The sequence below is a fragment of the Neomonachus schauinslandi genome, chromosome 3 (genome assembly GCF_002201575.2).
Source record: "Neomonachus schauinslandi chromosome 3, ASM220157v2, whole genome shotgun sequence".
Classification (NCBI taxonomy): Eukaryota; Metazoa; Chordata; class Mammalia; order Carnivora; family Phocidae; genus Neomonachus; species Neomonachus schauinslandi.
The window spans coordinates 167,272,138-167,290,664 of NC_058405.1; the positions used below are offsets into that span (position 1 = coordinate 167,272,138).

At 36.3% G+C, this 18,527-nt stretch overlaps 1 protein-coding gene across 1 annotated transcript in view; it reads left to right on the forward strand.

Annotated features, from left to right (window-relative positions):
* Window positions 1-18,527, forward strand: part of CPS1 (carbamoyl-phosphate synthase 1) — a 123,499-nt gene that overhangs the window by 44,703 nt on the left and 60,269 nt on the right. Inside the window, exons 14-21 of the mRNA XM_021702784.1 lie at window positions 424-613; window positions 1,618-1,775; window positions 3,287-3,415; window positions 6,183-6,327; window positions 7,114-7,324; window positions 8,687-8,885; window positions 12,307-12,483; window positions 16,482-16,600. Of these exons, the coding sequence (XP_021558459.1) occupies window positions 424-613; window positions 1,618-1,775; window positions 3,287-3,415; window positions 6,183-6,327; window positions 7,114-7,324; window positions 8,687-8,885; window positions 12,307-12,483; window positions 16,482-16,600 (1,328 nt within the window). The remainder of the gene's footprint in view (window positions 1-423; window positions 614-1,617; window positions 1,776-3,286; window positions 3,416-6,182; window positions 6,328-7,113; window positions 7,325-8,686; window positions 8,886-12,306; window positions 12,484-16,481; window positions 16,601-18,527) is intronic.

Consider the following 18,527-nt stretch of genomic DNA (forward strand, 5'->3'; position numbering starts at 1 on the left):
GGAAAGGGAAGCTTCTTTGATGTTGTCTCTGGTTCCATTTTATATTTGACTAATTTTTAAAATATTTTAGTCTTTTACAGTCAGTGGAGCTATAAAGTTCAGTAGTATTCATAGACCTCTAGTCAAATTCTATAGAAATTAACTCCAGTTTTGCTTGATACCTCTAGCAAGGAATTCAGGGTGAACCTCATGAGGTAACCAGTTCTTTTTGAATAGATTTATTTTCAAGCAATTTTTTCCTTCCTCTCACTAAATGTTTGTCTTCCTTTACCCTCCATCCCATTCACCAGTCCTATTACTGATCTCTACAGCCCACAAAATAACCTAAAATTTTTATCACCCAATACAGACCCTTCATTTGAATATGGTCATTCTCTCCTTTAGACCATATGTTCAGATTCTCAATCCTTTTGTTTCTTTCAGGAAGAAAATGTCAAAACTGTCCTGATGAACCCAAATATTGCATCAGTGCAAACCAACGAGGTGGGCTTAAAGCAAGCAGATACTGTCTACTTTCTCCCCATCACCCCTCAGTTTGTCACTGAGGTCATCAAGGCGGAACGGCCAGATGGGTTAATTCTAGGCATGGGTGGCCAGACAGCTCTGAACTGTGGTGAGTTCTTTTAAGTTTAATTGCAGAGTTTTGGCCCATGCATTTATGTGTAATATTTTTTGTTTGACTCTATCTAACAATTATGCTCTATGTGTTCATAAAAGCTTTTCTTTAATATGTGAGGAAGCAGGTAGCAAACAGCAACCTGAAAATGTCATATGATAAATATTACTGGTTTATTTCACAGAACAGCTGAGGCACAAAAAGAAACCTTTTACTTTAATGCTCTGGGGTGGCCAAGGGAGATCTCCCTGCTCCATTTCAGCATATTGCTTTTCTCTGTTACCAGTGAGACCCTGGGAACTATTATGAATAAAAAATGAGATTTAACATTGATTAAATGCTTTGTGCTCTTACATGTTGGCCCGGTAGCATTTGGCTTTCACATATATTTTCATGATAACATAGATCAATCTCTCTACCATCCCTTCATGCATCTGCTGAGCCCAATACTCTGTCCTTTTTACAAGGCTTCAAATCTTTGGAACTAGATCATGAATGAGAATCTCATGAGCTAGTTAGGGTAAGCCGTTGGCGAAGTAATTTATATGTCAAATATAAAAGTATTAGCCAAGGTCAGATGGCATGTTAAATGAAAACATTATTTTGATGATTTTTAACCCAGATAGATACCCACATCACTGGGATTATTTAAATAAGAGAATCTCATTATAGGATTGGACCTTAGAAGGAAAGGGAATATACTAAAATCTAGAGGTTCACTGTATCCTATGATTTTTATTAATGAGGATAATAAAGACCATTTGGAGAAGGTGGTAATATAAGTAATGTCACCAGCAACATATTTTGCTAGAATGTCTTCAGAATTTCTCTTTCAAATTTTTCTTTTTTTTTTTTATTATCTTAAGTACAATTCTATTGTAGACTGTGATGGCTTCTTGGAGTTAATTTTAAGGTTCAAAAAAGTTGTATTTCAGGTATGTGTTAAAAAAGACATAAAAGTTTGAGATTTTAAAAACTGATTATATTTGGTTCTTCTGTAGGAGTGGAACTATTCAAGAGAGGTGTACTCAAGGAGTATGGTGTGAAAGTCCTAGGGACCTCAGTTGAATCCATTATGGCCACAGAAGATAGGCAGCTATTCTCAGACAAACTGAATGAAATTAATGAAAAGATTGCTCCAAGCTTTGCAGTGGAATCGGTAAGGAATCTTTGTTCTGGAGAAACAAGGTCATTCTTTTGTCTTATGTTATAGGGAGAGTGATTTGTCATGCATAAAAATAATAGTTAAATTATTATATTTGCATGTATTATCTTCCAGAAATGTGTTAGTACCTCAGAGACTTTGTGTATTAATTGCAGCATTCCATGCTGAAATGTTTGGGATAGGTATTAATATTTTATGAAAAGGGAAGCAAAAGCCCAGAGACAAAGCGGTTTATCAATGGATGAAGTGCCACTGAATATCAAATCTCTTGAATTAAAACAAAGAACCATGTCAACCTACAATGCCAAAGTGATTTTTACTTTCTGGGATCAGTTACGTATCTTGTGTGTGCAAATGACCTGCAAATGGGGAATGATGGGATTGAAATTTTCTTGTTAGAATGGAATAAACATCTAAAAATGAAATCATCTAGAAAAAGCCATTGGATCTAATCAGTGAGATTCATGACTGAGAAACTTGTGGCTTAGATGTTTAGGGAGGAAAGATTATTTCTCCTTTTTGTTAATCATTTTCAACTGTAGCCTGTGCCTATTGATAGGCTATTACAAGGCACCAAGTTAAAGTTGGCTTGCTATATATCTGTTTTTATCCCTGACTTTATTCTTGATTTTAGACATGTAGTCAATGAAGTGGGGGTTCTGGAGGCAGTTTTTGATGCAACTTTCCCATTGCAAAAGTAGGCAAATCCTTAGGGAAAAGGGCAAGTACTGCTGGGACAACTAAAATGGGCCATGTACGTTTCAGAAAAGAACGCTACCAAGTACATACTATGTTGCAGAGCTGTCAGTCAGGAATAGTCCCAGGATAGCTCTGCTGAACATTTGGAAAACTCCTGCCATACATTTATTCTTTTATTGCCAGATTTAATTATGTCCTTGCTTCTTCAGGATGAGAAACAGGCATATGGAAAAGGTGTAATTACATTCCCATTGGTAGTGTAATAATATTCCATGACAGAAAAATATAGCCACCATATGTTATATTCTGTAAGGTAAAAAAAAAAAAAAATCCAAGTTTCTGAGACTACTCTCTGACTGAACTTGAAAAATGAAAATCTCTTTCTATACAGTATTCCTAATGGCCTATTGCAGTAATATCAAGTTCATTTCAGCAGTAGAAAACCTTGTATCATTAAGAGATGAAGACTTTTAAACTGAATTTAAAAATTCAATATGGCTCCCGTTCTCAAATTCATAATGATTATTTCATTTTGGGCTGTTGTTTCATTTTTTTTATATGGCAGACTGAAATTTATAACAAAAGATAAGAGAAAGCCTTTACTGTGTATTAAAGAAATCCTACAATTTTACTTAAAATTTGTAAAACAGCACTTGTTTTTCAGAAGGAAATGAAGGAATAATACAGCATTTCTATAGTCATTCTCCCCAAAGAAACTGATTTACCTGATTTGCTATACTCTCTTGGTGTGGTCTTTTCTGTTAATGTAGTCAGCTTTTAAAACTTTGAGTCTTTCTTATTGATAGATCGAGGATGCTCTGAAAGCTGCAGACACCATTGGCTACCCAGTGATGATCCGTTCTGCCTATGCCCTGGGTGGGTTAGGCTCAGGCATCTGTCCCACTAAGGAGATCTTACTGGACCTCAGCACAAAGGTATGTATTTTCACAGACCAAATTCTTACCACCCAAGAAAACGGATTTGATATGCCCTTTCAGTTAGAGAAAGTTATGTAGATGAGAAATCACCTTTTCTCTATTATTAAACCACTGTCATGTTTTCTAAAAGTGTTGTCCAGAAGACAGTACCTTTGGAAGGGAAATGCAGTGCAGTTATTTACATTGGAACACAGCATTAACCTAGACGGGACTAGAAAAACTGATGGTCACTCTGACTAATGGTGATCATGCTAACTGATGATGGTCACTCCATCTTTATTGTACTATATGATTTCAGTGGTATAAACTCAATTCAGTTCCATCTCCCTCTGCTTCAAAATCTGCTCCCAAACACCCATCATGCTAAAATATATTTTAGTGATTAGAAAAATGAATATAATTTTTGCAATAATATGACATGGATGACATCTAAAGTGAAACAAAACACATTGAGTAGATTGGCTTTCCCTCAAATTCAGGTGTTTAAAATATATACAAGATAAATCTCTTGGTATCATAAATGAGTGAGCTCTCTGCCAACTGCCACACACTCATATAAGCCAAAGTGAGATCTGAGTGTTCAAACTCTATGTGCTATCAAAATCACTTTAACATATTACTGAATAGTTCTTTTCTTAAGTATTAAAAATTAAGATATGTTCCAAAAAATAAATTAGACATTATCAAAGAAAACATGCTCCACAAAAGCAGAGAATTTTGCCCACGCTCTCTTCTCACCGAATAGAACAATGCCTGGTGAGGTAGGGTCCCAGTAATTGCTGGCTGAATGAATGAATGTGTGTAGAGCTGAGAGGCTCATGTCCCTTACATGGTGGTTGTGGACCTGAATCGGATAGGATTATTATAAGGGCTACTTTGGAGAGTGCTGAGTAAATACCAAGCACAGCTTCTATCTGTCATTACTTACTCTTTAGAGTGAAACAAAATGTGGCCCTTGAATTGTTGACATAGGATTTGAGAACAGATAAATAAAATTAAATATATTTAAACATCTATAATGACAAACTTACATGTCAAACTGGGATTTAGTGTTTCTAGAGTTGCCAAAACAAACCCCCCCAAAAAGGAAAATATATCAATATAAATATTTCTTGTTTCCATTATGGACTTATGAGTCATGTATTTAAAGAAAAGAAATGTTTATAGAGGTGATTTTTTTTTTCCCTCTGGTATATTAGTTGTTCCCAATATTTTTAATACTAGTATTCATGTATACTTATTCTCTATTAAAAATATATATTTTTACAGTGTAAAAGTTCTGAATACTGAATTGTCTAAAAATGTTTACAATGAAAACAATTTTAAAATGGGATAGTTTTTAATTATTTAAATTCCTTAAAATAATCAATAAGGCATTGAATTTTTTTTGAAAACCTAGCTTTTCCCTTGAAGTAATTACTTTTATCATTAATTCCTAAACTACTCCTTATTCTCTTGAGATTACATTTAGCACCTTTAGAAGCTGCATTAACTCATCTAGGTCTCAAAATTAGTCTTTTGTATAAAATCTGAGACTGGAAAGAAGGAAGTTGAGGCAGCAGGTGAATTTGATCTCAATTGTCCTTGTGTCAAAACATCCAGCCTAGTCCATTAGAATGCAGAGAGCTTTCCCCAATCCATACCCTTTGTTTCCCAGATTTCCTCTTTTAGCATGAAATCCTAATGACAAATGAATCATTATTAAATTGTTAATGCTGGCTACAGAGTTTTCTAACCACTTTGAAAACCTCATCATAGGCAGCTGTGGGGACAAATGTGTTACATTTTCAGTTGCACATGGAGGAGGCTGTAGTGTTCACTGAGGTTAAAAAGATAGTGTTCAGACACATTTAAAATACACACACACACACACACACACCACCCAACTAACACTGAGTTATTTCATTATACTGCCTGCTAATAATTTGAAAAAATTCAAAGTTTTTTCCCCAATTGTTTTCTCTTCCTTTCTTGCTGCCATTGCAAATCAAAAATATTACAAGACAAAGGGAGACATTTCTGTCTTGGATTTTCAGCCACTAAATGTCCTAAAGTCAGAGACTGCCTCTTCCATATTTTGGGTTCAGTATTCTACCCACTGGTGGGTACTCAATAAATATGAAATGATAATTATATACTAATTCATATCTGTTTAATCAGGCATATATGATATATGACTCAGGGTATTTAATCACTTAGGCGGTGATTAACCATAATAATAGTCGCATATGATTCTTCTAATTCCCAAGTTTCGTATGCCATCTTGGCTAACTGTTTACAACCATTATTATCCTTTCTTCTCCTCATCAACATCAACTGACTTTTATTATGTATGTCACTGTACAAAGCGCTCTCAGCTATTTTAGAGAAAACCAGAGTCTTTAGACTTATTTTTCCATATTTATTCACACTTATCACATTTTCTGGTTTTACAGAAGCCTTGCTGCTGAAATAATTCCATTTCCCTCTGCCTGATTGCTCAATTATTTTCTCTTTTTCCTAAATTAGTTTGATTTAATGTCATATCAGCACTTTGAATGGCAAGCCTCAATAATGTAAATCAAGCATATTCACTGCAGGATGCTATTCCTAGTACCTCACTGATTTTCTGACACATTGTGCCTTCTGGAACATAGAGGAGGATGGAGACTAGGCTTCAGACTTTGACGCTGACCAGGATTTAAGCCAGGGCATTTTGCCCAATATCCGTGTTTAAACCAGTGCTTTTCCTTACTCTTTGATATCTTTTGTCACCCATTTCCAGGCCTTTGCTATGACCAACCAGATTCTGGTGGAGAGGTCAGTGACAGGTTGGAAAGAAATAGAATATGAAGTGGTCCGAGATGCTGATGACAATTGTGTCACTGTCTGTAACATGGAAAATGTCGATGCCATGGGTGTTCATACAGGTAGGCAAAGAATCTTCAGGAATTATAGTAATGCCTTCAGTTCATGCTTCTGATGACCCATAGACATCTTTATTAAGTTCTTTTCTTTAAATTACTATTCTTAGCTGATAGACTAGCAATAAAATTTTACACAAAATAGTATTTCATGGTATTGAAAATAACCTCACATTCGTTTTGACTTCACAAAAACCCCGTGAAGTAAAACAGAGGGCTGAGCCAGTTTGGGTGAAGAGGAAGTGATCGTTTATAGAAGGGAGAACTTAAGAGAGATTTTGAGGGCGCCTGGGTGGCTCAGTTGGTTGAGCGACTGCCTTCGGCTCAGGTCATGATCCTGGAGTCCCGGGATCGAGTGCCGCATCGGGCTCCCTGCTCGGCGGGGAGTCTGCTTCTCCCTCTGACCCTCCTCCCTCTCATGCTCTCTGTCTCTCATTCTCTCTGTCTCAAATAAATAAATAAAATCTTTAAAAAAAAAAAAGAGAGAGATTTTGAGATGAAGAGCAGGGAAATTGCAGATCTCTAAAATTGTAGATGACCGAGACCTTGGTAGCTAGATGAACTTGGGAAAGGTTAGAGAAGTTTCTGTCAATAATGTGTCAGAGTAATACAGGCAAAACAAGAATCAGAGGGAAGAGTATCTGATGTGCCTTATATGTATCGCTTTGAGACAGTTATTTTCCCAACAAACCCTTAGACTAATCTGTGTCTTGTATCACACAAATAGATTAAGTTACTAAAGTTAGTTATTTAGATATGCTGCCAAATAACAAGTGTTGCTTGGATGTACAGGTGATTCAGTTGTCGTGGCCCCTGCCCAGACCCTCTCCAATGAGGAGTTTCAGATGTTGAGACGTACTTCAATCAATGTTGTTCGCCACCTGGGCATTGTGGGTGAATGCAACATTCAATTTGCCCTTCATCCTACCTCAATGGAATACTGCATCATTGAAGTAAATGCCAGATTGTCCCGAAGCTCCGCCCTGGCCTCAAAGGCCACTGGGTAAGATCAGAGTGATTGACCATGTGTTTGCAGATTCTTCGCAGATAATTTTGGAAAACTGACAGCTAGTGGAAGACTGAGCTGCATTTACAAGCTATAGTCCCCATTTCTGTATGCTGGCTGCAAATCATTTAGGACCCTGAGGACATGGTTGTTAATGAGCTTGCTTCCAGATTGAAGCAAATGATATTGCTTGCTGGCTTTGTTTGCTGGCTAATCATAAACTAATCAAAATCTGGGTGGTCAAAGCAGGCTGCAAAAAATCTGCTTCCTAATTGCACTTTGCAGATATTGTTAAAAAGTGAAAATTAATTCTCAACTTTAGTCCTCAACTGGTTTCTTCAGGTATATAGTAAATGGTAGGCAAATAGTATAGTTTACTTGATTCAAGCATTCAATAAATTATTTTATTTTAGCAAAACTCTGCAGGACCAAACACTGTAGGATTTTTCTATAGATAAATATTGCAACCAAATAAGTGAATTTGCTACCCATTTAAAAACTGCCGGCGAGCATAAATCAAGGGAACATTAGTACATTTTTCTATTAATATACTTAGCATATGGCATTTAAATTACATGGCATTTAAGTGAACTAAACAATTACCTGTAAAGTTTTTTTGCTTGATATGGCTCCGCAGTGCTGTATGGAGTGGCAGGGAGGTGTTGCCCTAAGCAAGAGTCAGGAGACCTGAGTTCTCCTTCCAATTCTCCTATTGACTTTGGACACATCACTTATTGTCCCTATCAGTTTCCTCATCTGTCAGATGAGGGAGATGTATTAAAAGAATCATATGTAATTCTACAGTTCTGTGAATTATATTCTCAAATATAATTACCCAAACTATCCAGTTAAGTTCCTAGAATGTTAGTTTTGTAAGGAGTCCCAAGTTCAAAAATAATTTGGAGACAAAGCAAGGACCCAAGCTTGCAATGACTACATTTTCTGACTGTTGAATACCCCACAATGCCAGCTAACTCCACTGTCTTTCTAGGTGCAGACATCAATATATCTTTTCAAAAGAATATTTTGCAGATTCTTATCTTAGTGGAGGCTCTAGAAAAGTGAGCACCTTATCAAGGAAGTCATTGATTTTGGATTAAAGAGGTGAAGGTTGGCAGTTGTTGCATTGAATGTCAGGCATAGAGAGTGAATTCTTTCGTGATCCGTGTCTCTCTACTTTATCATGACTCACATTATTTTGTAAGCGGCTATTAAATCTTCATACAGAACAGAGAACCAGATGTGTTTTATACCCTGATGTGGAATAATACTAGAATTTCTAAGAAAGACCAATTTATGTTTTGGGCTGTTTTTAATGCTCATTGCTGAAAGAAAAAAAAAATATCTCCTCTTTTATAGCTACCCACTGGCATTCATTGCTGCAAAGATTGCCCTAGGAATTCCACTTCCAGAAATCAAGAATGTTGTATCGGGGAAAACATCAGCCTGCTTTGAACCTAGCCTAGATTACATGGTTACCAAGATTCCTCGCTGGGATCTTGATCGTTTTCATGGAACGTCTAGCCGAATTGGTAGCTCTATGAAAAGTGTGGGAGAGGTGAGTCCATGGTTTATTCCTCTATTTATTCTTGTTCTCAGCTATTTTGTCAAATCCTTAACATCCTTAGAAGTATTCAGGTTGCCTGGATACTGGGTTCTTGATTGGAGGATATATGGGAATTTCATTTCCTCCATGGTGTTTCAACATCTCTCTGAGTATTATCATAAGGTATTTGTTACATTTCCCCTTAATGGATCTTAAAAGCTTCTAATTGAAAGGAGAGCCTGTATATGTGGATGTATAATATATTTGCACATATGAAAAACATATTTTCATAAACAACTGAGTTATAATGTGTTTTATAAACAGACCTAGAAAATAACATGATATAAAATGGTATACCAAAAAGACCATTGCGCTGAGGTTAAGAATTTAATTTTAATCTATTCACACAAATTATGGCTTTACCCTCCTTGGACCTCACTTTCTACATGTCTAAAAGAAAAGGGCTGAACTAGAAGATCTCTCATGTCCCATCTAGCAGCAAAGTTTAAAATTGAGGAGAGCACAATGGGATATGAAGTCCTCTTTCATTATATTGAAATGGTCTAAGCTTTTAGGACCTTTAGATTTTTCATAATGTCCCTTTTTATATTATTTGAAATTAAAATTAGCTTTTGATTATTCCATCTTCAAAGATACAGTGCTCCTCTGTACAGGAGAAAAGAAAGGAATTCAGACCCCTGCCTCTGACTGTCACTCTCTTCCTTCCCCCACCCAGGGGTTTATTTCTTCTTGCATCCAGTTGGCTTGGCATAAGTGGAGAGAACATGAGTCTTTGAACCAAATGAGCTTGGGTTTTACTCTTCAAGTTGCCACTTACTAGTTAGAGACACTCATGCAAGACACTGGCCCTCAGGTTTTCCATCTGAAAATTGGAGATGATAATACCTACCTTGGGAGGTTCTTATAAGATTTAGGATTAATACATGTAAATCTTTAGTAATGTCTTTTAAGGTAGATTCATAATGAATCTCAAATAAGTGTGTTTCATCAGTATTGTTGTCATTGTTTACGGGTAGAATTTTTGATTACCAGCAGTATGCATGAATCTCAATCTCTTTTGATCTATTGATCTATCATTTATCTATTTATTTTATCTCACCTCTGTCTCTATATGGCCAATGTAGGAGCTCTTGGTCTATGCCTAGATATCTAAGCTGGTTAGATTACAGGGCAAAGAACTGTTTATGACATATTGTTCTATGTTGGCCTTTATTTATCCTGTGTTACAGATTATAGCTATCCTCAGACTAGCCGTTGCAGAAATGCATACCACCAATCACAGGAAGTTCAGCTTAAATCCATCAGCAATGCAGGAGAAAAGAAAAAAAAAAGAAAAGACATTTTACTGATCAATCAGATTCATGCATGAAAGGGAGAATTATTACTATTTTGGTTTCCTTAGTTTCCAAGATACTAATGCAAGATTTTAAAGTAATGACAGATAAGGAAAACTTGACCTTTTAAATTAAAATGTCCTACTAGTTGTAAAAAAAGAAACAAAAAACTGGTAGTCCTTCATAGCTGCTTTAAATCTTATTTTTTCTCTCATGCTTCATGGTGCACAATAGAATTAAAACTCAAATGCCATGGAAAGTTTTGTTGGTAGCTCTCCTGTCAAATAAACAGCTGTTATTTAGTTTATTTTATGGGAAGTATCCCTTTTCACATTGCTCACAGTAAAATTTATAGGCCAAAGAAGATGAGATAATTTCTGTAATGTGTTCATTTAGGGTTTATAATCTAAGGGACGTTTATTGTCAGTGGATATTTCCCATCATACATTTAGTTCAACTCAAGTTGGGAAGCATTTCCCCAGCTTTTACTCCATGCAAGATACAGTGAATAAGATGTAGATATTTGTTACATGTTATCTGCAGTTGGTAAGTTGAGAATACAGAAATAGAACTAAGTGTAATATGAATTCAACTGTGGTGAAAGTTAAGATACAGTGTTTACATACAGGTGCTTTGAGAATGGAGAAGAATAGGGTCAGGGAATAGGGCTAGGGTCCTGTCAGTCAGTCCATTGAAAAATGGTGAAATTTTCACTTAATGAAGGTGAATATTAATCATATAAAATATTAAAAAGCACAAATTTTGAGCAAACACAGTTATGTACTCCTTTATTATTATATAGGTAGGTTTGTTTTTCTTTTATTGAACATATTCCATATACCGTTATGTACAGTGTACTTACAAATAATAATTTCTGGTGAGTTACTTATAGAACCAGTTACTTTATTGCCAACTTTTAAGTATGTAATACTTATAAGTTGTATTAAATATTCCAGAAATATTTTCCTAATTTGATAGCACCATAAAATCTTTCATTTCTGGCAGTCTCTCTCACACTTAGGCTAACAAGTCTATGACCATATTGTGTAACCCTTCAAATATCATTATACCTATCTGAATTGGACTAACATTTTATTCATCTCTGCTCTTGAGAATCTTCCTTACTTCTAATTAAATTGGGGGCAGCGTGAAAGGTTATCTGTTTGGCTTTAGTGATCTTTGAATATGTATCTTGTCACACAATTGGCATGAAGGTTTACCAAACTGACATGAATGGGAATCTGGGTCTATTTGAGGAATCACAGAAGTTTACTGAAGGCAGCATTATCACTGTTATTATTTTAAATTGGAGACCCAAAATGCATAGCAATCTATGATTCCGTGGAAAGATTCAAAGACAGTGTTTATCCACTGAAAATAACTGGTTAGGCTTGAAGACAATTTAAGTTTAGTTCTGACTTGTATCTTGTCCAAATGAAATCACTACATGGTCTTCCTAATTGATTAGTGAACAATCAGCTGTAAAGATCGTGGGAAGACACATCGAATTTGTCATGGGGAATTTAGATCCACCTACATTCAAAATCTGAATCTGTCAGTATTCGTTATGATTCTGAAGGTTTTATTAATATTAATGCTTCGTTATAAAGAAAGCCAACCTGTCTTGGATTGTGACTGATAACCCATTTAGAAATAGTTCTGTTTTTGTGTTAGTATATGTCTGGCTTCTCTTCATTTGTTTTTTATTCTAAATAACATCTGCGTAAAAGCAAGATTTTATTAAGGAAGGGTCTATATTCTCTTTCCACCTATTCCTTAGTTTAATATTATTGTTCAGAGCAGTTGCAGGTAATTTCCTCATCAGTCTCAACAAATAAAGCTAAATTCCTGGTGTGGTAAAAGACTGACCTAATATTGTTAAAGACCCATTATATCAAAACCATGGTGAAAAGGAGAGAGAAAGAAAAATAACAATAACAACACCTAAATTTGGGTAGTATTCTTACATGTTTTGTTCCAACGTCTTTTCTAAAAAACATTCCATTTCTAGTTCTGTTTCAAATTCAATATATATAAGCTCTTTTTTAAAAATACAAGTTCTTAAATGTGCATTACAGGTCATGGCTATTGGTCGCACCTTTGAGGAGAGTTTCCAGAAGGCCTTACGAATGTGCCACCCGTCTATAGATGGTTTCACTTCCCGTCTCCCTATGAACAAAGAATGGCCATCCAACATAGATCTCAGAAGAGAGCTGGCTGAACCATCCAGCACCCGTATCTATGCCATTGCCAAGGTAATATGTGATAAGGGGCCCTGAGTGACTATTTTCTTCAGAATATAGCCACCCTGGACTTTATTTATTTATTTTTAAAAAAGATTTTATTTATTTATTTGAGAGAGAGAGATAGAGATAGCAAGAGAGAGCATGAGCAGGGAGGAGAGGGAGAAGCAGGCTCCCCGCAGAGCAGGGAGCCCGACGTGGGGCTAGGTCCCAGGGCTCTTGGAACATGACCTGAGCTGAAGGCAGATGCTTAACCAACTGAGCCACCCAGGCACCCTGCCAACCTGGACTTTAAAGTAAAACTGAAACACAAAATGGTTGTGAATTCAGGGATTTGGGGAAAAATTTTAATTTTCTTCAGTAGTATTATACTAGAGACTTCTGTGGCTTTTTTCAGATTATTCTATAATTGATGAAATATTACCCCCTTTTTAAAAATTTTATTTGAGCTTGGACTGAAGGACACATTGCAGGTTTAAAGGATGATCATACAGATAAAATGTTCCTTCCTTATATATATATATCTTATCGATACTCTTAAGTAGGTTTGATCATATTGACCTGCCATTTCCTGTCCCTCTCATTACTCATTCCTTGAAAATGTATAAAATCATATTTTAGAAAGGAAGATGCATAAAATAGTATCATTTAGTATATGCTCCCTCAGACTTTAGAATCATCTTTATTTGCTTCTTTTTCTGTGTTTAAACAACAATGACTATAAAGATCTTCCATGATTATAGGCTTTTCTGTGTAATTAGTTTATTGGTTTTACTTTTAGAACAAAAAAGCCCCACATTTCTCACTTCCACCCCCTAGTTCCCTTTTATGCAAATTAAATGCCATATTAATCTCCTTTCATGTTTACTATGTGTAGGGTTTTGAATTTTCAGCTCATCTGATTTTATAAAAGGTGACTTGGGCAGCTGGGACCTGTCTGGTCAGAAATCCCTGAATGGCTTTTTGACATTTAAGGAAGCTTAGGCATTAATCCTCCAAGAGTATCAAATCACACTGGAGCTACAAAGCCCCGCTGACCATTTCATATGTGCATGTGTGCATGTGGGATGAGTTGATGAAAATATGAATTTTGTCTTTAAAGAGGAAATCTGTCTTTGTAATTTGCCTTTGTAGCAACAGAAAAATGCTGTGAGTGATTTTGAACTCACTGCAACTTTCCCGTCCATGTACTGAGAGTCCTGCTGAGAGGGAGAAGCGGAGGGAATGTTTCCTTCGTTGCATATAATGTATACCCTCCTCACCTTTATGGTTTCTAAATGCAGAATATTAAGTTCCATTGAAATTCTGGCAGATGTTAGTGTCTTTTGATGGACATTTCTCAATATTGAGTTTCAAGGTAATAGAGAATTAACATTTTCAGTGGGGGGGTGGGTGATAGTAGTGATGAGAGGTTATTCCAGAGAGCCATTTCACCTCCTTTATTGTTCTTATTTCAGTCTTTTGTTTTAAAAAAGCATTCTACCATATTCTTATGTGTAGATATACATATGATGTTTTCTTTCCAGACAAAAGGCAGTAAATGGATTTACAGAAGTAATCCTACTTCTGCCATTTTGAGGTGGATGAAAAAGGGAAGTATTTCCAAGTCCCTGGGGAGGATATAAAGCTCGAGCAAATCTCTCATTCTTTTCTAACAGACTTATAAAGGATGAGAATTCAGAGGAAACGTGTGGAGGTCCTTTCTCACACAGAGCCCCCTATGTATGAGCAAACAGTGCAGGGTCTGAGGTATAAATTATTGTCTGCCAGAGTGCCGGCAGAAGGAACTGATGTCTGTTTGTTAGAGGTCGTCATTACTGTTCATTGCCCCAGCAACCAGGAACTTGGTGATTTTGACAAAGAGAGTGAGGACCGTGGAGGGCTGAAGGGGAAAAAATGAAAGGCGTGAGTAAATCTTCGCTCGCTTTCATGGTCCTTACAAAAGGGCAAGTTGCTCTGAGGCCTGATTTTTGCTGCAGTCTTATTTCAGGATGACTGGATCATCACCTCTTGATCTGGGGAGAATACAGGGCATTGTTTTTGATTTGGGAAACATTAGAGTAACCTTGAACTTGTTTGGGGTCATTATGAACTTCGTTATAGCTGTGTGACACGGCAAAGCTGCCGTGCTTGAAGATGAGGTCATAAGACGGGGAGGATCTGGCTTTCGGTTAGACACCGTGGGTGTGACTGTAATTGTCCTTCCTCCTAGTGAAATGAATCCAGGAGTTTAGGCTCTCTGACAACTGTGGGGTCAAGAGTGTGTGTGATCATGTGAAGACTTCCTCTGGTCTGTCAAAAGTGTCACTAACTTAAGGTTCTATCCCCCTCATAGTGCTGATGGCCAACAGCTAATTGAGTATTTAATCACTTGGAAAATGAGACAGAATACTAAGTCCTTGGGAACCTGGCTCTATATAAGGAGAATTAAACAAAAGAAACAGAATAGACTTATGAAATGAGCACGCCTTTGAGTATTTCCATTAGGTGTCATCTAATGCTAGTCAACAGAATTATGAGCTGTGCTGTCTCTCAACACTGTGCTGTCTCTCATTGTCTCCCTGGTGCTAGAAATCAGTGAAGATTTAAAGAAAATTAAGCTCCTTGGGTTGAAATATAATAGCAGAATTACTAGTTACATATATTTCTTAATGGGATTTAAAAATATAGTGTGCCATTTCTAGAATATGTGGTTTTGGAGTATTATCTGATTATTAATCTTCATTGAGTATAAACATATACTTAAAAATAGTACAGGAGAAGAGTGGACATCTTTTGAATATCAAGGTTTGGGTTTTGGGCATTTCTCTCTTCTTTTTTTTTTTTTTTTTTTTAAAGATTTTATTTATTTATTTGAGAGAGAGAGCACATGAGAGGGGGGAGGGTTGGGAGGGTCAGAGGGAGAAGCAGACTCCCTGCCGAGCAGGGAGCCCGATGCGGGACTCGATCCAGGGACTCCAGGATCATGACCTGAGCCGAAGGCAGTCGCTCAACCAACTGAGCCACCCAGGCGCCCTGGGCATTTCTCTCTTCTTTCTGTTGCCTTTTCTACTCAGCTTAATGACCCATAGTTGTAATTTTACTTCTGAGAAATTGCTAAAGTAAGCTTGAGGAAAGAGCTGAGCTGCCTATCAGAACAGAAGTTATTACTACACTGTTTTGGAATATATTAGGATTTTGTAAATGCCTTTCTTAGAACAAAAGTCATAGTAACTGATGCAAAATAATTTTTTTGTTTGAAGTCTTCTCTGAGGAAATATTCTAAAGAAATAACACTAAGTCAGATTTGATCCATAAATTTTCACTGACTGGTTTGTGTGAGTGTGGAATGAGGTAAAAAAAACTATGGTATTTGCCAAAGGGTAATTATCCAAAATACAAGTTAAATGATCATCATATTGATTCTAGATGTTCCTACCAATTTGGCTTAACTGTAGTTTCAAGAGATTCTCTTTAATTCCAAAGAGATGTACCAAATTTAGGATATAATTAGCAACATGGTTATATAGAAAGCAGGGAAGCAGAGCTTATTAGGGGGATTTTTCTGAGCACACACTGCTCTGATTAACTCAAGACACCTCCTTGAGGGGGCACCTGGGAGGCTCAGTCGTTAAGCATCTGCCTTGGGCTCTGCCTTCGGCTCAGGTCATGATCCCAGTGTCCTGGGATCGAGCCCCGCTTCGGGCTCCCTGCTCCACGGGAAGCTTGCTTCTCCCTCTCCCACCCGCCCTGCTAGCGTTACCTCTCTCGCTGTGTCTCTCTCTGTCAAATAAACAAATAATAATAATAAAAAAAGAAGACACCTCCTTGGTATGCCATTTGTGGGTATAGTTGGCAGCGTTGGTAGGTTTATTGGGAGGAACATCAATGATATTATATCAGTTCCATTCTCAGTCTATAGCCTCAAGCTCTCTGAATAACGTAGAGAGGAATGGCTGCTATATGTTTTCAACCAAATAAGACATTTATAAAATATTTGTCAAAGAAAGTATCTCTTCTCCTTTTGGCAGGCCTTGGAAGACAACATGTCCCTTGATGAGATTATGAAGCTCACATCCATTGACAAGTGGTTTTTGTATAAGATGCGTGATATTTTAAACATGGAAAAGACCCTGGAAGGGCTCAACAGGTAAGGCAGTGTTGCTCTGATTCACTCCAGATACCTTCTGTGCAGCTTTTGTCTTCCTCTTACCCTTAAGCACTTGGCCAAAATTCTGCTTCAATGAAGTAAATAGTGCCAAGGCTGGTAAGCAATAGTGATGGCCACAAGAAATGGCAGTTTTAGATGTTTACCTTTTGAAAGGTATCTCTTGATATTTTTAACTGTTTTGCACCCCTTCCATTGCCATCAAACTTAGTGATATTTTTATCAGGTCTTTTGAAGTTAAAAAATTGGTGTACATCTATGAATTCATATGCTGTTTAACTTACCCAAAATTACCTAGATCAAAACGTTATCAGTCAATAATTAAACGAATGATATTCTTATTTTCTATAATATTTCTAAGTTCTGAAGTCAGTTTCTTTCTTTTAATATCAACTTACATATTGCTGTATATTGATGAGCTAATGTATTCCTCTTGCATTCTACTGATATTTTTAACATTGGGACTTCCAGTTCAGCCTACGAATAAGCCACATTCAAGTTCTGTTCATAGATTCTTTACCTCTCACTAATTTACATTTTTATCTCCTTCAAGGCCAATTATTTGTAAAATTTCATTTCATGTTCAGAATATTCTGATAATGTCAGTGCTTTAAAATCTACTTCTTTATTTTTCATGACAAGACCATTTGTTGGGTCACTTCAGGCTTATGAAATCACAGATAGGTTTTAAACATGGATCTTTGATAAGAGGAACATTTATTACCAATCTAGAGGAGAGAGTATAATCCTCTTTAGCTTCTCCCCTTTTAAGAGGGTTGGGAAATACACAATTATTTGAAAGAAGTCTCACCTACAAGCCTAGGCATATGTTTAGAGAGAAGGAAATGTTTTGTTTGTGTAAATTATTCTCAAATGATTAGAGGAAATATAAAAAGATTAATCACTTAAAATGTTGTTGAAGACAGTGGAAGTTCTCAAAGCCTACATCTGTGACGTATAATTTGGGTTACTGTGTTTACCTAATCAAGATGCCCACACAAACTGGGCAATGATAACACTTGCTTTTCTTTTTGAGCAAAATGAGGTTCTTTTTCATCAGTTGAACAGTTGCCCACAACAAATGCTTGGTTTTCATTGAAAATGAAACTAGCTGTGGTTGCTTAAAAGTCATCCTTTCTAGTGATCACATAAAATGAACCCTAGACAGCAAATACGTTAAGAATTGAGCCTGTACATTCATCTCAGAATTTTGCTGACTGGAGCTTTCTTTTTCTTGGTTTATGAGGCCAACAGAACTTCCATGTTGAATTATAGTCTGTTCTACTGTTACCAGTTTCAGACAACTGATTTCAAATGCCTATGAAACCACTCCAATTAAACCACATGAGGGTGCTAGAAACTTACAGTATGCCGATCGTAGCTGTGGGAGAGACCTGGGGTGAAAAATAGCAGATGTTTTTGTGATTTAAATTTTCACATTCTGATTTTTGGACAAATTCTATGTTTTAATTGAATAGTTTTTGTTACAACCAGAAAGCAGGTTGAGATTCTAACTAAGCAGGAACAAGTGTATATTGAGAATGAAAAACGTCCTTGGAGCATTAGATCCGCTTAGTGTTACAGATCACTTATCTTTCTGATTTCCACATTCTGTTACATTTATTTGCTGATAATTTAACATTTTTAGTTTCCATTTTCTGGCATAAGCATATTTGTAAATAGAGATATTTTCTATTGTTTGTAATGATCAATGTTAAAATTTTTTTATATAAAGCTTTTAATAACTTAAAATAGTCTAAAACGTTATACTTAAAGTTATCTTTTGTCTCAAGAACTCAACAGGTGATCCATGGTGTTAGTAAACCTAAACCTTGAACTCATTATTTTCTGAATGATACTTTACTATTTAATTCTTCTTGGTTTTTTGTTTGTTTGTTTGTTTGGTTTT